We start from the raw sequence: 23,636 nt of genomic DNA, 5'->3' as shown, positions 1-23,636 counted from the left end.
TGAAGATCACCGTGAAGAAAAGCATTCTTAATGTCAAGTTGATGCAACGACCATTTATTGGTAGCAGCCATGGAAAGAAATAGGCGAATGGAAGTTAACTTGGCAACCGGAGAGAATGTATCTGAATAATCAGTGCCATAGATTTGAGCATAACCTTTGGCAACAAGGCGAGCCTTTAAACGAGCCACTGTTCCATCAGGATTCATCTTGACAGCAAACACCCATTTACAACCAATGGCCTTCTTTCCTGCAGGACGAGATACCAAATCCCAAGTACCATTATCATCTAAAGCAGTCATCTCCTCAATCATTGCATTTTGCCAGCGAGGATGAGACAAAGCTTCATGAACAGAGTTAGGAATAGATGTGGACTCAAGAGACGTAATAAACGCATATGTGGAGGGAGATAACTGGTGATAGGAAATAAAGGAAGAAACGGGGTAAGTACACTTGCGTTTACCTTTGCGAAGAGCAATGGGAAGATCATCACTTGGCGCTGGATCACATGATGAAGGAAGCATTGATGGAGGACATGAGTCTGAAGGTTGTGGTGGAGGTCGTCGGGAGTAGACTTGAGAAATCAACAGGCGGGAAGGAGGCACATCAGTAGACAAGGATGGTGTGGGAGAGGTAACCTCATATATAAAAAGATTGTCATCCTCCCCCTGACACAAACTCGATGGTGATGAAGTAAAGGGTGTATCTTCAAAAAAGACAACATCAGGCGAAACCAGATACCTTTTAAGGGTAGGACAATAACAACGATAACCCTTTTGAACACGTGAATAACCCAAGAAGATACACTTCAAGGATTTGGGATCTAACTTAGTATGATGAGGACGAACGTCACGAACAAAACAGACACAACCAAATATCTTAGGAGCAATAGGAAACAAATGCTTGGTAGGAAAAAGAACACGATAGGGAATCTCACCATTAAGAACAGAGGAAGGCATTCTATTAATCAAAAAAACAAGCTGTAGAGACAGCATCAACCCAAAAGATTTTTGAAACATGCATTTGAAACGATAAAGCACGGGCAGTTTCAAGTAAATGCCTATTTTTCCGCTCTGCAACACCATTTTGAGATGGAGTGTCAGCACAGGAAGATTGATGAATAATGCCATTTTCACACAAGTAAGAGCCAAGAGAATGAGAAAAATATTCACCCGCATTATCAGTACACAAAGTTTTGATAGAGACATTAAATTGGTTTTTTATTTCAGTATGAAAGGCACAAAAATGAGATAATAACTCAGAACGATTTTTCATTAAATATAACCAAGTTAGACGAGAATGATCGTCAACAAAAGTAACAAAATAACGAAAGCCTGTTTGAGATACAACTGGACACGGACCCCAAATATCAGAATGAAGTAACTCAAATGGAGCAATTGCTCGTTTATCGACTCGAGGACTCGAACTAAGACGATGAAATTTCGCAAATTGACACGAATCACAATTTAAAGAGGACAAAGACCTAAATTCTGGATAAAGTTTCTTCAACACGAACAAAGATGGATGACCTAAACGACAATGGACTTCAAAAGGAGAGGGAACGACAGGACACGCCACAGCTTGCGATACTTGATGATCAAAGAGATAAAGGCCTCCTGACTCATATCCTCTACCAATAATCTTCTTCGTCACACGATCCTGAAACAAGCAATAACCAGAAAAGAACATGACAACACAATTTAGGTCATGAGTAAGTTGACTAGTAGAAATTAAATTAAAGGATAAGTTAGGCAAATGTAACACAGAAGAGAGAGAAAATGATGGGGTAAGGTGAATAGTGCCAGAGCCAAGAACAGAAGATGTGGAGCCATCGGCCAATGTAACCGATGGAAAAGGGGCAGGGGACAACGGTCTAGAAAATAGGTGAGAATTACCTGTCATATGAGCTGTGGCACCAGAGTCTATGACCCATTTGGTAGATGATGTAAGAAGACACTTTATATTACCTGGGGCAACAGTGGATGCAATCGGAGTAGAGGAAGATGACGCTTGTAATGACTCTTGGTAATTCTGAAACTTAGCAAACTCATCTGCCGAAATAGTAACTGACGCCTCTGGTATATCACATGTGGAGGCTATCTGAGCATGTTGAGATCGTTGACTATTCTTATATAGCAATTTCCGACAATCACGTTTCATATGGCCTGGCTTACGACAGTAGTTACAAACAATCTCTATAGGCTCTGGTTTTCGATGATCAGTACTATTCCTCTGAGGTGCCCGAGGGTTATTGTTCTTGCTAAAGAGAGCACTACTGGGTTGAGGAATAGACACACTAGTCGGAGAGCTTTCAATGCGAAGGACTCGAGTGAAGGCATCATCTAATGATGGAATCTTGGAGTCAGAGAGAATCTGTGTCTTTGCCATTCCAAATTCAGGTAAGAGTCCATTCAGGAAAATCATAACAGCCATCTTCTCTCGTTGAACTTGTTGAACTTTAACATCAGGACTAAAAGGTAACAACAAGCCAAGCTCGGCAATGATCTTCTTAAGCCGCATAAAGTAGCTGGTGACAGACTCAGCTTTCTGTTCCGCACGAAAAAATTGCATACAAACTTCAAACATTCTATGCACTTGCTCTTTACCTGAGTATAGAAAATCCAAAAATTCCAAAAGTTCTTTAACAGACTCACAGTGATCAACCAATCCAATTATCTCACTCTCAATTGAATTCTTGATCTGAAGATATAAACGGGCATCATCACGAAGCCAATCCTTCTTCTGCTTTGCATCTTTTGGGGGATCTTCAGTCATATGATCATCCATATCAGTACTTCTCAAATAAAATAAAATTGTCCGACGCCAATCGTAATAATTGGATCCATTTAACTTATGTTCTGTGATCTTAGAGGCCAAGGGAATAACGTTGGAGACTACCAAATTTTTTATGTCGGCCATATTGAAGTCACACGTTGATTGTAGTCCACTCGAACAAAGAGAAAATCAATCCAAACAGCTGCAAAATTGGAAAAAGACACAAAACCAATCGTGTAACCTTCGGTTTTCGTCAAACCCGAATGTTATTTGATAGACCCAATGGTACAGACTGGCAGGAAACAATGGTTCACCATAATTACATTATATCTCCAACTAAGGGTAGTCCTTCTATAAAATCCATTGTCTAATCTTCCAATATCCTCTCGGAAATGGGAATGGGTTGCAACTCTGGCTGGTTTGGTAGCTTCGAATTTGTTTTGTTGGCATATGTCACATTCTTCCACGTACTTCTTCACATCTGCTTTCATTCCCTTCCAAAACAATTCTCCACTAATCCTTTTGTAAGTTCTCAAGAAATCGGAATGACCTCCTAGTATGGAGTCATGGGAAGGTGTGCAACAACCTAGGAATGAGGGAGGAATGTCGTGATAACACTATCCTTCCTTTATACAGCAGCTTATCATTAATCCATTGATATTTCCCTCCCTGGTCCACCCCCTTTCACCTCTGCTATGATCTCTTGGAGTTCTTTATCATTCTCAACTTCCTTCTCTATTAGCTCAATATCAACGATGCCGGTTGTAGTCATTGTGTTCAATTCCACGGTTTGATCCTTCCTTGAAAGAGCATCAGCGGCTTTATTCTGCAAGTCCGGTTGATACAATATCTCGAAATCATAGCCCAAGAGTTTTGTTAACTATTTCTGAAATTGAGGTTGAACCTCCCTTTGTTCTAACAAGAATTTGAGAGCTTTCCTGATCTGAAGTAATAGTGAATTTCCTTCCCAGTAGGTAGTGCCTCCATTTCTGCACTGATAAAACAACTGCCATCAATTCCCTTTCATATATAGACTTAGATTGGGCTCTTGATAGTTTCTGATTGAAGAAGGCGATAGGATGTCTCCTTGTGACAGCACCACTGCTAATCCCACTCTTGAAGCATCAGTCTCAATAGTAAACGACAATGACCAATCAGGCAGTGCTAGGACTGATATGGTTGTCATTGCTAATTTCGGTTGCTCAAAGACTGATGTTGCTTCCTCATTCCATTTGAATGCATTCTTCTGAAGTAACTTAGTTAAATGTGCTGCAATTTCCCCATAAATCTTCACAAACCTTCTATATATAACCGGTTAATTCTAGAAATCCTCTCAGCCAGTGATGTCTTTTGGTTGTGGCAAATTAATTATGCTTCGAATCTTTTCTTCGTCAGCTTCAACTCCTCGGCTAGAAATTATGTGCCCCAAATACTGAACTTGGGGGTGTGCTATAACACATTTTCTTCTATTTGCAAATAATTAATTATCCTTCAGTATTGAAAAAACCATTCCCAAATGTTTCACATGCTCATTTATATAGCACTATAGACTAAAATATCATCAAAAAATACAAGAACACATCTCCTAAGAAAGGGTTTGAATACCTGATTCATTAGAGATTGGAATGTGGCTGGGGCATTGCTGAGGCTGAAGGGCATAACTAAGAATTCGTAGTGTCCTTCGTGAGTGCGAAATGTTGTTTCTCCACATCTTCCTCCTTCATCCTTATTTGATGGTATCCTGATTTTAAATCTAATTTGGAGAACATAGTTGCCCCATGTAGTTTATCTAGTAGTTCTTCAATTATCGGGATAGGGAATTTGTCTGATACTGTTACCTGGTTTAGCTTGCGGTAGTCCACACAAAATCTCCAACCCCCATTTTTTTTTTCACTAATAACACCGGACTGGAGTAAGGGCTGTTACTCGATCTAATCACCTCTGCCTGTAGCATTTCTATCACCAATTTTTCAATTTTCATTTTGTACATGTCCATACTTGTCGAACGTTGATTGGCCTTTGATCTAGCATGGTTAATATGCGATGGTCAATCGGTCTCTTGGGAGGTAAACCCTCGGGTGATTCAAATATGTCCATGTATTGTTTGAGTAAACTTTGAACCATGGGTAGTTCTTTCTCATCTCCTTTTTGCTCGGTTTTTTCTTCATACTCATCCTCCCATTCGATTTCATAGTTTTGTAGTTCTAAAAGGAATCCTTGGTCCCTTGTCTGCCATGTTTTTTCTAGGGTCCTCAACGAGCATTCTGCCTTAATGAGTGAAGGATCCCCTTTGAGTATTACTCTTCTTCCTTTTGTCCAGAATGTCATAGTTAGGGATGGCCAATGCACCTTCATGGTTCCAGTAGAATCCAGCCATTGCATTCCCAACACCAAGTCCACATTCCCTAGTTCCAAGCTAAGAAGTCAGCTATGATCGTTATCTCTTTCAACCTCAATTTTACCCTCTTACAGGTTCCCTTTCCTTCACAACGTGTACCATCTCCAATGGTTACTCCAAATTGGGTACTTGGATCAATGACTAATCGCAGATCTTCCACCAACTCTTGACTGATGAAATTATTTGTCGCGCCACTGTCAATAAGGATTACTACCTCCTTTCCATTCACCTGACCTTTCAATTTCATAGTTCTCTTGGATGTGACTCCCGTGATAGCTCTTAATTCAACCTCAGCGGCTTCATTCAAATCTAATTGATTCAGCTCTATCATTTCCTCTGCCTCACCTCTGCAGGAGCCTCCTCCTCGTTACTCTCTTCCTCATTAAGTATAAGAAGTATCAACTCTCTTTTTTCTGTGACCTTGCATTTATGGCCGGGTGAATATTTTTCATTACATCTGAAGCACAACTCTTTGTCAAGCCTTGCTCTAAACTCTGTGTCTGATAGCCTCTTAACTGGTAGATCATTTTTTTGGTAACCCCTTAACCGGAATGATTATTTATTTCATGGCAAACTCCGTTTTCTTTGGCTCATTCTTCTCATTTTTACTTCGATTCTTGTGTGTGCTCTCACTTCTTTTGAGCTCACTTTTGCCCCAATCTGCCTTGGCTAATTGTAAGGCTAAATTTCTATCATTCACGAGTTGAGCCTCCTTGATACACTCCTCTAAGGTTTGAGGGTGTCTATGTTAGGATTCTACACCCTTTCTAATAAAATACCCAACTATGGCTAAACAGAGACAGCACCCTGTGATCCTTTATTTATATATATAGCCCAAAGTTACAGCTACAATAAGGAATGAAAACAAGAACAATGAACAACAAGAACATACCAGCACCCTTCACAAGAACATAACAGTCATTCGTTAGCTCCCAATTCTTTGTTCCAGCGAATTCCCAATACCTGTTCTGGCCATAGTTGTAATTCGAAATCTGTTGTCAACATAGGTTGCTGTTGCTGCACAACCTTCTGCTTACCTAAATTGAGCTTCAACTGTGAGATGTGGAACACATCATGAATACTCGCCTCTGGTGGAAGTTTCAATCTATAGGCCACCTCTCCTATCTCTTCAATGATTGTGTAAGGCCCGTAGAATTTTGGAGCCAGCTTTTCACACCTTTTCCGAGCTAAGGTTCTCTGCCTATAAGGTCTGAGCTTTAAGTATACTTCATCACCCACCTTGAACTTCAATTCCCTTCTTTTGGTGTCTGCCCATTTCTTCATGCGGTTTTGGGCTAAGTGAAGATTCTCCTTCAAGGCGTTCAATGCCAGATCTCTCTCCTTGAGCATTATTTCTACCTCATCATTCTGAGTTTTTCGGGTTCCGTAGGATAGAATCGGGGGTGGTTGCCTTCCATATACAATCTTGAAAGGGTTGGAACGTATGGATGAATGGAAAGTAGTGTTATACCACAGTTCAGCCCATGGAATGAACTTATGCCACCTTTGAGGTTGCTCATTGCAAAAGCATCTCAAGTATGTCTCCAGACATTGGTTTACCCTTTCCGTTTGCCCATCTGTTTGTGGGTGGAACGCCGTGCTTCTTTTCAGTTTAGTTCCCATAGTTGTAAATAACTCCTTCCAAAAATGACTAATGAAAACTTTATCCCTGTCGGATACTATGGATTTTGGAACCCCATGCTTGCTGATGATCTTTTCAATGAATGTCGTCGCCACTTGTTTAGCTGTGAAAGGGTGCTTCATAGTGATGAAATACGCGTACTTGCTCAATCTGTCTACCACCACCATTATCACATTCATTCCCCCTGCCTTCGGTAACCCTTCTATGAAATCCATTGACCATTCTTCTAGTATGGCTTCCGGAGCAGGAAGTGGATGTAATACCCCTGCTGGTTTCGTGGCCTCATATTTGTTCCTTTGACAAATCTCACACTGTTCCACGTATTTCTTTATATCAGCCTTCATTCCCTCCCAGTACAGCTCTCCGCTCATCCTTTTATATGTCCTCAAGAATCCCGAGTGTCCTCCCAAGATGGAGTCATGGAATGTATGCAGCAATGTGGGGATCACTGACGACTTCTTTGATAATACTACTCTCTTTTTGTAGAACAGTTTCCCATTCTCCCAGCTAAATTTGCTAATTCCCTCTGGATTCTGTTTCAATTCTTTAATGGTTTTCTGTAATTCCTCATCTTGGTTGACTTCCTTGTCTATCACTTCCATGTCTACAATGCCAGTTGTCGTCAAGGAGTTTACTTCCAGCGGATATTCCATCCTAGAAAGGGCATCTGCTGCTTTGTTTTGTAATCCAGGTTGGTATAATATTTCAAAATCGTATCCCAGCAGTTTGGTCAGCCATTTCTGAAATTGGGGTTGTACTTCCCTCTGCTCTAGGAGAAATTTCAATGCCTTTTGATATGAGATAATTGTAAACTTCCTTCCTAATAGATAATGACGCCATTTCTGCACTGATAATACTACAGCCATCGGTTCTCTTTCGTAAATGGACTTGGCCTGAGCTCGTGTCGATAATTTCTGGCTGAAGAAGGCTATGGGGTGACCATTCTGTGAAAGTACAGCTTCCAATCCTGTCCTTGAAGCATCTGTTTCGATTAAAAAAGGTAGATCCCAATTCGGCAGTGCTAGCACCGGGATAGTAGTCATGGCCATCTTTAATTTTTCAAAAGCCTCGGTTGCTTGTTCATCCCACGCAAAAGAATTCTTTTGCAACAATCTGGTCAAGGGGGCTGCAATTTCTCCGTATCCTTTCACAAACCTACGATAATAGCCCGATAATCCCAGAAATCCTCTCAGACCCGTGACATCTTTCGGCTGAGGCCATTTCACCATGTCTTTGATCTTCTCCTCATCAGCCTGTACTCCTTTACTCGAAATTATATGCCCCAAATATTGGATTTTGGAGTGAGCTATGACACACTTCTTCTTATTTGCAAATAGATGGTTATCCCTAACACTGCAAATACCATCCCTAGATGTTTCTCATGTTCTGATATATCCTTGCTATATACAAGTATATCATCGAAGAATACCAATACACACCTTCTTAAAAAAGGTTTGAATACCTGATTCATCAAGGATTGGAAGGTGGCTGGTGCGTTTGTAAGACCGAAGGGCATTACCAAAAATTCATAGTGACCCTCATGTGTTCTGAACGCGGTCTTCTCAACATCTTCCTTATGCATCCTTATTTGATGGTAACCGGACTTCAGATCTAGTTTTGAGAAAACCGTGGCTCCATGTAATTCATCCAGCAGTTCTTCTATCACTGGGATAGGAAATTTGTCCGATATGGTTACTTGGTTGAGTTTCCGGTAATCTACACAAAAGCGCCACCCTCCATCTTTCTTTTTGACCAATAAAACAGGGCTGGAGTAAGGGCTATGACTGGGACGTATCACACCTGCTTGCAGCATTTCCACCACCAATTTCTCAATTTCCTCCTTCTGTACATAACCATATTTATATGGTCTGACATTGATGGGCCTTTGGTTCGGTAAAACCAATATACGGTGATCTATTTCTCTCTTAGGGGGTAGTTTTTTTGGATCCTCAAAGATGTCTGCATACTGTTGTAACAGATTTTTAATCATTGGAATCTCTTCCTCGTCCCTTTTCATTTCCTGCTCCACTTCCACCTCCGTGTCTACTTCATACTTTTGGAATTCCAACAGAAAACCCTGATCTTCATTTTCCCACGTTTTCTCAATGGTTTTCAGGGAACATTCTGCTTGGATGAGGGATGGGTCTCCTTTCAAGATAATTTTCTGTTTGCCTAACCAGAAGGACATTGTTAGAGATGGCCAATGTATCTTCATGGTGCCTGTTGTATCCAGCCACTGCATACCCAATATTACATCCACATTTCCCAACTCAATAGCAAAAAAATCAGCCACCACCACCACCCCTTGTAGTTCCAATTCCACTCTCTTGCAAACACCCTTGCCTGTACACTTGGTGCCATCTCCAATTGTAACTGCAAACGGGTTACCTTTTTCCAAATATAAGTTCTTTTCCTTTACTGTCCGGTTATGTATAAAATTATGGGTTGCTCCACTATCAATCAGCACTATGACTCGTTTGCCCTTTATATTTCCCTTCAGCTTCATCGTTCCCTTCGATGCCATCCCATGGATTGTCTTTAATTCTATTTCCTCCCCTTCAGCAAAATCCAGATGGTTTAATTCCACTGTTTCCCCTGGTTCCTCTTCCATCTTGCCTTCCTCTTCCTTGCTCTCCTCTTCATTCATGATAAATAACATCAGCTCCCTTTTTTCCTTCACTCTACATCTGTGCCCTGGTGTATATTTCTCATTGCATTTAAAACATAGGCCCTTATCCAATCTGGACCTGAATTCTGCATCTGAAAGTCGTTTGATAGGAGGTTCATTTTTTTGATAACTACCCTTAATAGGTATAGTTACTTGTTTTATGGGGAAATCTGTCCTCCTCATGTAGCCTTTGTCTGTTCCATCTTGGATTTTTCCTGCATACTCTTCTTTTTTCTTTGGTTCCACTGTCCTGCCCTCGATCTTAGTCAATTTCATTGCTACATTCCGATCATTGACTAGTTGAGCCTCCCTCATACAATCTTCCAATGTTCGAGGGTAACGACTAACGACTTCTGCCTGAAGATTGGGTTCCAGACCGGTCAGAAAAGCATCGCGTAACACACTTTCCTCCATGTGAGGGAGGGGAGCTGAATATGTGACAAATTTCTTCACATACTCACTGTAGGATCCATCTTGTTGAATCCTAATCAAGCGTGCCACTAGACTTGTTTGTCCTGAGTCCTTGAAGAAATCAAACATCCTCCCTTTCAAATCTTCCCATGACTCTACTTTCTTCCTATTATGCGTCCACCTGTACCAGTCCACTTCCTCTTGCCCAAAACTGACCACCGCCACTCTGATCTTCTCGTTTTCTGGCAGGTTGTTCATCTCAAAGAAATGTTCTGCTCTATATACCCAGGATTCTGGATTTTCACCTAAGAACATAGGCATTTCTAACTTTGCGTACTTACTTCGATCCACATTGCTTCCATTTACCTCATTACAGACTTCCGATTCTTCTACTTTTCCTTTCAACTTCATGCTGGATCCATCAGATGTTCCGGATTCATCTCTTTTCTTATAGCTATGATTCTCTCTTAGTTCCTCTGTCAGTCTTTCCATAGATTTCTTCATTTCCAGTAGCATTTCTTTCATGCTCAGCAGCTCCTTCTCGGTTCCTTCCATTCGTTCCTCCATTTGTCTTTGTGCCATGCGACGCGTAACCACCCCCAGTTTTTTCTTTTTGTCGGGCTCTGATACCAAATGTTAGGATTCTACACCCTTTCTAATAAAATACCCAACTATGGCTAAACAGAGACAGCACCTTATGATCCTTTATTTATATATATAGCCCAAAGTTACAGCTACAATAAGGAATGAAAACAAGAACAATGAACAACAAGAACATACCAGCAGCACCCTTCACAAGAAGGATACCCCTCTCCTATCGGCTGCTGCCGCCTCCCTTACTTAAAAGATAACCAAAAAGATACCTATCCCTATTTCTCAATCATTCTATTTATACTCACCCTCAAATTCCTACCCAGTGGGACCCACCTGCACATTCTTTTATTTGTCGCGCCACTGTCAATAAGGATTACTACCTCCTTTCCATTCACCTGACCTTTCAATTTCATAGTTCTCTTGGACGTGACTCCCGTGATAGCTCTTAATTCAACCTCAGCGGCCTCACCCTCTGCAGGAGCTTCCTCCTCGTTACTCTCTTCCTCATTAAGTATAAGAAGTATCAACTCTCTTTTTTCTATGACCTTGCATTTATGGCCGGGTGAATATTTTTCATTACATTTGAATCACAACTCTTTGTCAAGCCTTGCTCTAAACTGTGTCTGATAGCCTCTTAAATGGTAGATCATTTTTTTGGTAACCCCTTTAACCGGAATGATTATTTATTTCATGGCAAACTCCGTTTTCTTTGGCTCATTCTTCTCATTTTTACTTTGATTCTTGTGTGTGCTCTCACTTCTTTTGAGCTCACTTTTGCCCCAATTTGCCTTGGCTAATTGTAAGGCTAAATTTCTATCATTCACGAGTTGAGCCTCCTTGATACACTCCTCTAAGGTTTGAGGGTGTCTACTAATCACTTCAGCTTGTAGTGATGGTTTGAGCCCAGTAAAAAATGCGTCTTGGAGTACATTTTCTGCCATGTCGGGCAGTGGATTCAACGAATTCCTTGACATAATCACTATAAGATCCTTCTTGCTTGATACGGATAAGTCGTGCCCCTAAGCTCTTCTGTCCCGTGTCATTGAAAAATTCGAACATCCTTACTTTCAAGTCCTCCCAGGATTCAACCTTCTTTCGATGGTGGCTCCACCTATACCAATCTACTTCTTCTTCCTGTCCGAAACTAACAAAGGTCACCTTGACTTTCTCCGCTTCAAGTAGGTTATTAATTTCAAAAAAATGCTTTGCACGGTATGCCCAGGATTCGAGATTCACCTCCGTGAACATTGGCATTTCAAGCTTCTTGTACTTACTACGGTCTGTGTTACCTACATTGGCTTCCATGGTTGTCTCTGTGTCCTCTACCCTTCCTTTAAGTTTGAACATCGAGCCATCGTCAGTCCCTCACTCTTCTCTTCTTTTGTACATGTGGCCTTCTCGCATTTCATCCGCCGTTCGATTCATCGATTTCTTCATCTATAGGATCATTTCCTTTAAGCCCATATTTTCTTTTTCCTTCACATCTACCCTTTCTTCAATTTGTCGCTGAGCCATTAGACGTGTTACCACCCCAGTGTGGTGGCCCTGATACCAGATGTAACGACTCTACTAAACACACACAAATATTTCCACACACATAATGGCAAAACAGAGACAACACTCTGCTAAACTTTATTTATGTATAAGCCAAAAGATTACACTAGTCGCAATATCCAAAATAACAAGATAAATAGTAAAGAACATACCCAGCTTCCTTTTGTGATAGCTGGATATCCTCCCCAGGTTATGGCAGCCGACTTGACATAAAGAAAATAAAACCTACCTACCCAATCCTGAAAAGACCTATTTATATACCTCCTTACATCAATCTTTCATTCCTGCACATGGGCCCCACTCGAATGATCCCTTTCCATCATTCCCTCATCATTAATTGTTTGTTCATTTCGTTTCTGCCCCTCCTTTTATATATGTGAACGATTGGGGGTCATACAGACTCTTTCTACTTTTTTTAAAAAATATTTCAATTAATTTTTTATGTTATGTAATGAGAGTGGGGTAAATTTTTAAATCCTTGGATGCATCCAAGTATTACTCTTCTTAAAAGCATTTTGACCGAGTTCTCCATGCTTTATGATTATTTTTTATTTTTATATGCAGATATTACTAGTGCTGCAGATTACATACTCGTTGTAGAGAAAGAATCAGGTCAAAGCTATAGTGATAAAAGCTGGTCACTGTTCAAGGAAGCTCAATATTAACTTTCACTTTGATCATTTAAAGTATCTGGTGTTTCATTTTTTGAGCGTGCAGTTTTTCAGCGTTTAGCAAATGACCGGTTCTGCAGCAGAAACCGGTGCATTGTAATCACGGTGAGCACACAAGTCCTACAAACTTGAAATTTCTCCTACTCAAATGCTAACTTTTTTCTTTTAGGGACGTGGATATCCAGATGTTCCCAGTAGAAGGTAAAGAAATTATAGTCATAAACATGGCAATCTCCTTTTTTAATTGATGATGTGAGTCATTGAAATATGCACACATGTATTGATCAGGTTTTTGCGGCTTCTCGTTGATGTTTTGGCATTGCCTGCATTTTGTTTGGTAGATTGTGATCCATACGGTTTTGACATTCTGACGACATATCGTTTCGGTTCTATGGTTAGACTCCTCAATTGAACAATTTATCTACTAAATTATTTAATGCGAACTGCGAACTAACCAGTTGTATCACATGTGAAACAATGAGAGCATGATAACTCACTTTCCCTTCAATGTTTTCGACCCATTTCCTTTCCAAAAGCAAATGGCCTACGATGCAAAGTATCTCAAAATCCCACAACTACGATGGCTTGGAGCTTTTGCTTCAGATTTTGAGAAATACAATCTGCCAGAACAATGTCTCATCCCATTGACTTTCAAGGGTGCGGGATCTCTCATGCAGGCACACCGCGCACACACACGCACACACACGCACACTGCATTTTCAAATGTTATTTTCTGTATTTCTGATATGTTGAAGGTCATGTTTAACCTGTCAGACAAGAGTAGAACTGAAGCCTTGTTACAAAGATGCTACTTGCGTAGAGAGGTACAACATTGGAGGTAAAATTTTCTACCATTACAGCTCTAGTTTTCTTTTATCATTGTTACATGCATTGCCATTTTCTACAAAGAGTACTTCCTCCCTTAGGTTGGAATTGGAGTCAATGCTGGAAAGAGGGGTGAAATTTGAGATAGAAGCACTGTCTGTGCACAATATTTCATTTTTGTCCGACGAGTATTTACCATCCAAAATTGAAAGTGAACTAACACTGTTGAACTCATAGGTAATTACCAATCCATACACTCTACCAACATGGGGTTGATTTGGAACCGTAATGGAATGAGTTAGTATAAAAAACTCATATTTGGATCAAATGTTTTTGATCCAATTTATAATACTAAACCCAGCTTCGACTTAACCATATTTTCGATCGATTTCATATTTTTCACCATCCAATTTTCATTCAACTAATTCTTCATAATCTCGATTACATTTCAGCACCCCATAAAATTGTCATTAGAAGTTTCATGATCCCAGATCATTGATCTTTCAAATATTAGGTGTTTGTTTAAGTCAAGACGGTGAAACTTTGAGTAGGATAAATTCCCTGAATTTTCCTAGCAAAGCAAGATGTCAGGGGAGTTTGAATTCATAAATTTGACAATTTTGTTGGAATGGTGTAAGTAGACATATGACAAAAGAGATCAAAATGAACAAAGCCAGCAAAAATGATCAAATCCATCTCAATAGAAATGTTTGGCCACGAGCTTCTAAAAAGTTTCATATCTAATAGGTCTATTAACTTTTAATTTTATGTTTAAGATGTGTCTTGACTTAGAAAACATATTTGATAAATTATTATTTATTATTTTGTGTGCAATAGGATTTGAAATATTTGAAATGTTTTTAAAATTTTTTAAGATGAGAAAATTTATTTGACATAAAATCATATTTTTTCTCTCTGTGTGATTTTAAAATTAACCATGTTGATAGTATCCAAGTACTATCAGCAAACTCACTAGAATCACTTCCAAAACAATAAACTAAACAACATTACTCCAATACTTCACCAATTAATTACCAAGGAATCAACTAATAATAGACCGTAGTAAATCATGAAAATTTGGAAGACTAAAAGAAAATAACACACAAATTATACGTGGAAAACTCATTGGATGTGTAGAGTGAAAACTACGATACTTGTGAGAAGTTCACCCTTGTCACATCCTCTCAACTTCAATAAATTGTAAGAACTCAAATCAATGATACGAAGATTCATGACCTGCCAACATTTTCATGCATTAGAGATCAACCATTGAGAGGATTGAATGAAAATCACCTAGTTTTACCAATTATGTTTAATAGTTACCATAAACAAACCATAGTTCAAAACGTGAAAATGTATTTCCAACGAGCTGACCAAAATTTAGCATGATCCAACCGTTGAGACTACAACAATTGACAATTTTGTTGAAGATATCCTTCAAATAAAGCCAATATCACACAAAGTTGCTGAATGGCAATAGTTCCACTTTATGTACTAAAACAAATTAGGCTAGATTATATATATAAAAAATGTCTTGAATTTTACACTTTCAGTTAAAAATGTTCGTAAAGTTCAAAATTTTCAAAAATATCCTTCCACTTTCAAAATGTGTTAAAAAGATACATCTATTAGTATTTCGGGTTGAAGTACTCATAAAGTTTTAAAAGTGTAAAAAATACCTTTAATTAGAAAAAAGTTATAAAAAAAGAAAGGAAAAAAAAATCCTATGGTTATAAATCATTAATATCGTCTTACCTATCTCTATTTTCCATTTTATTTTCCTTCTTTCTCAGTACCCTTTTACTCCCATATTTGTTAACTATATAATTAAATATCCCAATTTATTGGTGAAAAATTGTATCTATCATGATACAAATATATATGAATAATAATCTATCCTGATCTGTTGTGGTTTATTATAGATATATTATGATATTTTATAAATATTTTGGTTTTTTTGCTATATTTGAAAATAACCCTAATAATAACATGTTACCTTTCTTATTATAAAAGAATAAAAAAAGAGAGGCAAACACAGATTGGGTGAGGTAAAGAATGAATTTCATGAGAGGCATTTTTTTTTTTTTTTTTGCATGGGCACAATTTATAAATTTGAATTGTCCCTACATGAAAAATGAACACATACCACATTTATTTTTTAAGAAACCACATAATCGTGTAATCATTTTAAACATCTAATTTTGTAAATTATAGTCATGAGAATAATAGCCACAATTTAGGAAATAAAAATAGTTTAAAATAAGATTTGATGTTATACATTTAATAACATATTAATTACAAAGCTAGAAGTTGGTTGGTGACATGTGGGACAAAGATTGCAACCACTAGATTGTACCAACTGAAAGCAAAATGAACAATAAAGAAAAACCACACATATATATAAATTGAATTATGTGAGTAATAATGAAAGATTTTATTTTCCCTAACAAAGGGGGTTTTCACTTCCTTCTCATCATTTCAAATTCTAATGCTTACTCTACATTTCTCTTGTACAAAGACAACCATTATAATTATTAGAGGTGAAGTTGTGTCTATTACTTTGCTTATATGATGTTAACACCGTGCAATAGGAACTTAGAGCATTCAATTCTTTGTCTACGACTCATTCCCCTTGCAGCAATCATTTTTTCTTCGTAAAAGAATGTTTCGATTCCATGAATAAAGACAAATTTAATATAACATCTAACACTTTCTCTCGTTTGTGGACTTAAAATATGTGAAAGGTCTAACAAGTGCCATAAATGGATATTAATTAGGAAATAATAATATAGGGGGCTTAGCTTGAACATAATATCTCCTCGAACCGTAGGCTTTGAAACTAGATTAAATCATCGATTGACATAAAAGCTTAAGTTGATGGGATGAGGCAAATTTAATATAATTATTCAACATATACTAGAAAATTTCTCTTCTTTGAATAAAATTAGCATAGCTTGAAAACAATTGACGTGATCTTCTTTCTACCTCCCTAAAAGTTGAAGGCTCCATCTTTCGTCCACGAGTTATTGTACACAAAAAAAAAAAAAAGTGTTCTTTTTGTAGATAAGCGTGGGTTCAGTGGGCACATTTCTGCTATGGAAGTATTGTAACGACATAATGTTGGGATTTGGATTTGGTCAAAACCCAAAATCTAGTGTATCTCATGGTTTATAGTTTCATAACACAAATTATTTATCTAATAAAATAAGAAGTAGTTTATTTAACAATTAAACCGTATTAATTCAATCTAATAAACTAAGATTCAAGGTAATATGATGTCACTTGAAAAGTACGTGGTTAACATACAAAGTGGTGCATGTTCAAGTTCTATCCTAAAAGGTCTCTACAGTAAATGGATAAATGTTGGGTGCCTATCTTATCCTGCTAACACAACTTCACTTTGTAATTGTTACATGAGATGCAAGTGTTATTGACAATATAAATCATAGTGTTGTTGTGAAGACATGTGAGTAGAAGTCTCATGTATAAAGGAGTTTATATATAGACCAAACCAAGAAATAATTGGTTTCTCTTTATACATCGTTACTTGAAGAAACTAGTATTTCACTCAAATGACCGTAAGAGACTAACCTTTAGTTCGGAGTAAAATTGTGAACTCCTGCTTATAACAACAATTTTTTGATTTGTATAGGTGAGAGTGGTCATGCTGCTGCCATCTATCCAGTTGGTCCGGCATGGTGAGGTGAGGAATAAAATAAGTGAATTGTTTGAGCCGTTACCAAATCGTTTTCAACCGTTGGTAGAAGTGCACATAAGTCAAGTTGGGCTGGGTTGGAGAAAAATTGTAGACCAATCCAAAGTATCCAGGTTGTCATAAAATGAACCCTATCGATTTAATATGCAAGGATCAATTCAATCCAATCCAATCCAACCCAACCCGACTCAAAAAATCTGGGTTGGGTTGGCGGGAATTTTTTTTTTAATCTCTCTATAATGTAAACTAATTTTCATTTTTAAAAGTCGATGAAGATTTCAAAGTTCAAAGTTCAAAGTTCATTCAAAAGTTCAAATTGATCTTATTAAAGGAACAAATGAACACATTTGAACACATATTAAAGGAACAAATGGATTTCTTGAGAGGCGAAAAATTTATAGATACTTATGTATATTAAAGGAACAAATAATACGTTGCAAAATTCTAAATATCACGCTTGCTCTAAACACTCTATGTGATGGAGTGGAGGCGAGACCGCCTAGACATTCTACACGAGATTCTCCATGAAGCAACACATAAAACGCCTAGTAAGCGGAACTAAAAACAACTGTAAAATTTGAATGTGGAATATGGACTTAGATGAAATGTGGAAACTTCATTGATATTTCAAATAATAAGGTATATTTAGTACTTTATACAACATTCTTTACAAAACCAATAAACATAATTTTAAACAACACTTATACTCTCCTTGCCTAGCTACTATATACTATGCGAGTTGACAGTGACCACTATCAAAATAAAGAGTTTTCAAAAGACACAGTAGACAATCAAGACTGAAACTTCAACGCTGGATACTCTTCACTATTTGAGAGAAGGGGAAAAAACAAAACAAAACATTTGAAAGGTCAACTTCACCTTAACGCAATATACACATTTTACCAAATCAAGCGATATAAATAATATGCAAGTCAATCACTATATCTTTAGGTTTAAAACAATCACTGAAGGCATTAGGCATCCTTCAACATCTCAATTTTATCAACAATTCGTAAATCATCAGAAAATTCACTTTGTTCGTTATTCACCAAATTGCATAGTATGTGCTTCGCATAACATAGTCTTTTTCGCAGAATCATTATGCCTGTCAATTACATCTTTACCACACTCTTTTGCCAAGTTGCAACTATGTAGAGTAATCTCAACGCATTTAGCAAGTTCGAACAATCAATTCCACTACGTAATATGCATCTTCCCAGGCCAGATCACACAACAAGTATGAAGCATTCTTATCCCATAGGGTACAAAAGATCATCTCAATTCATCATTATGAGTTCATATCAAATCTTAAGCGTTTTTCAATTACACATCATTCTAGTTCATGTGTAAGTCTAATTCATTTATAAATCCTACACATCTTAAGATTTGAAAAGTATGAGAGAAATCTTGTCGTTCATAGTTTTAGTAGAAATATAGTAAATATTTAAACACATTATAGAATCATTTATGGTTTCATAAAACATTTCGTAAGAAGAACCACTCATAGTCACAATTGACTATCTTCTCGGTCTCGAGCTTCCTTGCATTTTTCGATCGAGTTTAGGCTTGATTAGAATCTCTAGGAGACCTTGGAAGTTCTCTCTAATTTCGCTTAAGTAAGCTTAGGTCAAAGAAGCTTTAAAAAGGAACGAAATTCATCTATTTATAGACGTTTTCGGTGAGGTTTTTCATGCTGGAATGCTTACATCTGTCGACAGTGAGAATTGGTCCAGTGTTAGGACGCCACGTGTCTCTGTCATATCATTTTCCTGGATTTGGACGACAAGGTCAAATCAGTCACCGACTTCCCTACGCGAGGTTGACATCATTACTCTTTGGTGAAGTAAGCTTATAACGCATTAAGAATATATTCTCCCATGTAGTTTTTTCTCGCCGTATAGTAGTTCTTATTGCATAGGTTATTGATAACTTGTAGAAATACAAAGCTATTATGGCCTTTTAAGTAGAATAATAGAACCAAAACACATGATAATGTGTCAGAACACGTAGCTTCTATTGCAAATTCATAAACATAAGAGAATATAACTCACATAGTCTCATGCCTGTGTTTACCATGTTTTTTAGTGTTTTATCGCAATATTATAAAGAAAAGAAGATATTATGAATCATAAAAGGAACGTGTGCAAAAACTATGCAATAGGAAGCTTGTCTGGCGATTAAACTTCCCTAGGCGAGAAACCACCTCACCACGTGATAAAGATTCTGAACCAAGTGTTCTACTCATTTCTAAGCTATCAATATATGCATTTTCAACATATGTAACATATTCAAATAAAAAATACAATCACAAATCCGAGCTACGTTCTCATGCGTTAGGCATACATGCTTTTTTATGCTAAAAAGCGAAGTAGACATGGTACTTATTCTAAGCATAGAGCATTGCAAAAGTTTCTAAATTTTGACATTTTTAGCAAAATTTGCAAAATGAAAATTTCCCAAAGGACATGGAATGTGCAAGGCTACAACCCCACCCCCCACTTAAAAATTTGCATTGTCCTCAAAGCATTTTAAGCAAGATTCTACGGATGGAAAAAAAAAGAAAAAGGAGAACAGAAGACCTCCCCTTGTAACCTAGTTTCTTCATGGAAGCTTGCTTGCAAAGATCCCAAGTTTGGTTATATTTCATTTTCCTTTATTCCTACAAAAAGAAAACAAGAATTTCCATCGAATTTTATTTAAAAGGTTAAACTAAAAATTTTAGAAAAATGTGCAGAATTGTTTAAAGCTCGGTTGCATTTTCTAAGCATCACTTGAATTATGAAAACGACCTAACAAATATTCAATACAAGTTTGTAATTCATAACCTACCAAACCTTTTGTAAATTACATACATCAATGAAACTTACTTCTTATAGGGGGGGGGGGGGGGGGAAGAAACTATGTTTTAGGGACAGATGGCTCTAAAGCACACAAACACTCTCCATCTCACTCTCTATCTACCCTGTATCTAATTTAATCCAGCATTCATTTGGGGCATTGTAGGTTCATATTAAAAAATAGTCATTCATGTCGTGATGCAAAGGCCCTTTTTATGTATCTAGAACTAAAATCACGAAAATCATCGTGGACATGCAGCACAACAAACTGAATATCCATGGGAAGCCTTTGCTAACAAAATGGTTGACAATAATTACTCAGACAAGAGAGAATGACTATAATTAATTAACAGAAGTACAAATCAATATAGGTGCACAACCACCAAGCCCCCAACAAAAGGAACAATAAACTTCAATAACAAAAGAAAGGTAGTATCAGGACTATCCTTACCTTGTTATCGAAGAAGATACCTTGGCTCTGGAAAGCCCGATGCTCTGCCTTACAACATTCAATTACCCCAGTACTGTAGTGTTTCTTCAAAGTTTGGGAATCTACCTAAAACATAAAAATATATATTACAACTTGAAAACCTCCATGTCAGAAACTTTACTTTAATTATCAAACCAGATGCTATGCAAGAATTAGTTAGCAGAAACACAACATAAACAGTAATGATATTCTTTGGGGAGGGGATAAAAGCATCTTTCATCTTAGAAATAAGCTTAGCAGTTAGCACTAACCTTTATATAAGAAGTTAACACTAGTTTGATTACTTCATAAACTTCAGCTACGAAATATGGTAAAGAGAAAGACCTAATCCATAATGTTAAAGAGGAAAAGACCAAGTCAGATTCCTTTATTCAAACAGGTTAGTATCATAGCTCTAAAGGAAAAAACTTACGGACCTCTACGACGAATTTCCTTGAATGATGTAGCGGCACCTTGTTCTTGAAACACAGTTTCATTTATGCTGTGAAAAATAAGATTGATAAATAAAACTTTCGGCTACAATTAGCCACATAAACATAAAGTTGTGACAGGAAAACAAAAGCTAACAGATAATTAACTATAGTTTGTAGGCAAAATACCAAATAGCCCATAATCAAGATCACAACTGAAGCAAACAATAATGTGTAGTTTATCATTTTCAACCAAATAATTCAATAACAAATAAGGTCAAATGGCCAAATAATATGTCCTTTCACATAAATATTTACTCCTGAATTTTTTGAAGGATAATGTTATCGCTTCTCTCCCACGTTTCACAAAAATTCTTTTACATATTATATTTTTGTTACATATTCCTATTGAAGAATCTCATTTGAGCATTTTGTGGTCAATTTGACTTGAAAGAAACGGCAGAACTTTCAATAAGAAAGAAGCAAGATGCCCAGTTTTTTTGAACTGCTGTTTTTCTCTTCTTTTTTTTTTTTTCTTTAACTTGCTGTAAATTGGAGATGTTTTCCATAACTACTTTGGCTTATGTAATTTATCTTCTCCCTAAATGCAACCATAAATCAAACAAACTAGATGAATAAATTTACACCACAGAAATCCATCCTATGAAGACTAGAGCGGAGAAAGATGGGATAAGGACAAAGCATAGGAAAAGCAAATACCCGATGGGAAGTAAACTGATAAAAAATACTTTGTGTTGAGAGTAATATATCCCGAACCAAATTTCTGCCAGCCATTAAGATTTACCCACTGCAACTCTGCACACAAATATTTTCTTATAAACAATAATTAACACAATCTAATTGGTATCTTATGGATATAAAAGACAGCATGGATCCATATTGGAAGGATTTCAAATTAGTCTACGAACAAAGAATTTGGAAGGATTTGTGATCAACTAAGGAGCTCTCGACTTTCTCCGCTGGAATTTACCTTCCTTGGGTACTTATCGACCAGAGACTGGAAGTAGTTGTGCTCTTCATCCATAGTAGTCATCCAACCAGCAAGGGAAAGACCACGACGCGCAGTGGAATAGGAAAAAGAGCGTTGAGCACAGCTTTCGTGTCACCAGCAATCGTTTTTCCTTTATTGGTAGACCGAAAAGGCTTTGTCAAGCAGGCAGGCATGATTGTCACTCGATCGACAGTTGAGAAATCTGGCGTTGTTAGGGCGATTTTGAGGAAGACGAAGAAGATAAGAGAAGGGGAGAGGACGAGAAAGTAGAGAGAGAGAGAGAGTCGTTAGAGAAGAAGTAGAGGAAGAAATTTGAAACGTGAGTGAGAGAGAAGGGGAGATGAGGGATTAAAATATATTTGAATTATTTGTGATAAAACCCATTTAAAACCCAAAAAAATTTCTTTATAACTAAAACAAATATTTTGTTTTTAAAATTTAGACTAAAAAATCAAATTTTACGAGATAAAATTTTCAGTAACGATAAAGCAAAAATATATATTTTGTTTTTCAAATAATTATAATCCAAAATTTTCAAGAAATGTGAAATTTCATTTAATAAGATAAAAAAATTGTGAACATTAGTTTCCAATTTTGGCAATGGATGAAAGTATTAGAAATTGAAAATAATTGTTAGACATGCATGTTAGCCGTCACCACAAACCAATCCAATTTTTCATTCAAAAATGTTGAATTTATAATTAATGGTTCTCGAAACATTCATACAATTTTTTTTTAATTTAACTTACTTAATTTGAGTTTTCTTACGATGTTCATGTCGATATTATACGAAAAATTGTCTTAAATGATAAAATTGCTGAAGATATTCACAAATATAACAAAGTTTTACCGTCTGTTAGTTAGTGATAGAACATGTACTAGTGGTCTATCAATTATCCTCTATGGTTTTAGTTTAGTGGTTATTTATCAAGCTCTTAATAAATTAAATAGTGATTTAACAAATATAATGTAAAAGAATATTCCAAGAATAACCTTGGAGTATCACTTGAATTTTCAAAACGACCTAACAATGCTAAACTATAAGCTCATAACTCATAACCTATCAAAAAAGTACAAATAAAACAAAAAAACTATTTAAATCTTGAAAAATGAAATATGAGAAAAAAATGAAAAGAGAAGAAATAAATTTAAAGTATATGTAAATTTTAGATATTAAGTAAAAAAGAGAATATGTAAGTTGAATTTTAATCGGTAAGAATATGGATGTTTAGAAACAAATTTTTAATTTTTTAAAAGTTGATTTATAATCATTTGATTTCTTTAAATTCAACAACATAAACATAAAATGATTTGATTTTGAATTTATCACACCTTACAAATATTTTTCAAATTTCAAATCAAGAGATACTAAGTTTGTTGACCTTACCCACTTGATTGCCATATTGAGACTTGTTTAAGACTAAGTTTGTTTCACTTGCATACTTGGTTGTCATTTTAGGTCTCAAAGTGCATTTTGAACAAGTGACCATTAGAAAATAATATACAGAAGAAAGAATAAAAAGATAAGCAGAAATTGGAAGAAGAAAAGAAATGGAAGAAAAATACCCCAAAACTTCAAAATGTAGTATGATCATAACAAATTTGTATCATCATGGACAGATCGAACAAACTCCAAA

The 23,636-nt window shown here is 36.8% G+C and overlaps 2 protein-coding genes across 9 annotated transcripts in view; one reads left to right on the top strand and one right to left on the bottom strand.

Annotated features, from left to right (window-relative positions):
• LOC116405046 (meiotic recombination protein SPO11-1-like) overlaps positions 1-17,417 on the top strand; it is a 28,128-nt gene extending 10,711 nt beyond the window's left edge. For 3 of the 8 annotated variants that reach the window (XM_031888590.1, XM_031888589.1, XM_031888596.1), the window contains 6 exons: positions 12,604-12,651; positions 12,757-12,815; positions 12,880-12,911; positions 12,999-13,104; positions 13,247-13,548; positions 13,637-13,925. In XM_031888590.1, coding sequence (XP_031744450.1) covers positions 12,604-12,651; positions 12,757-12,815; positions 12,880-12,911; positions 12,999-13,104; positions 13,247-13,548; positions 13,637-13,772 — 683 coding nt within the window. In that variant the 3' untranslated portion in view covers positions 13,773-13,925. Of the gene's footprint in view, positions 1-12,603; positions 12,652-12,756; positions 12,816-12,879; positions 12,912-12,998; positions 13,105-13,246; positions 13,549-13,636; positions 13,929-17,187 lie in introns of those variants that run through there. The other 5 variants (XM_031888593.1, XM_031888591.1, XM_031888594.1 and 2 more) reach the window with 5 other exon arrangements.
• Positions 7,362-10,580, bottom strand: LOC116405043. The gene has a single exon (XM_031888570.1). It carries the CDS (start codon positions 10,471-10,473, stop codon positions 8,119-8,121), a length of 2,355 nt encoding a protein of 784 aa, XP_031744430.1. The 5' UTR covers positions 10,474-10,580; the 3' UTR covers positions 7,362-8,118.
• Positions 17,418-23,636: the final 6,219 nt, after the last annotated feature.

This window comes from Cucumis sativus, chromosome 7 (genome assembly GCF_000004075.3).
Source record: "Cucumis sativus cultivar 9930 chromosome 7, Cucumber_9930_V3, whole genome shotgun sequence".
Classification (NCBI taxonomy): Eukaryota; Viridiplantae; Streptophyta; class Magnoliopsida; order Cucurbitales; family Cucurbitaceae; genus Cucumis; species Cucumis sativus.
This window is presented reverse-complemented; position numbering and strand designations above follow the sequence as displayed.

What these genes read in the sequence shown, in the direction of transcription:
- LOC116405043 (XM_031888570.1), bottom strand. Translation starts at nt 10,473, where the DNA reads ATGGCACAAAGACAAATGGAGGAACGAATGGAAGGAACCGAGAAGGAG.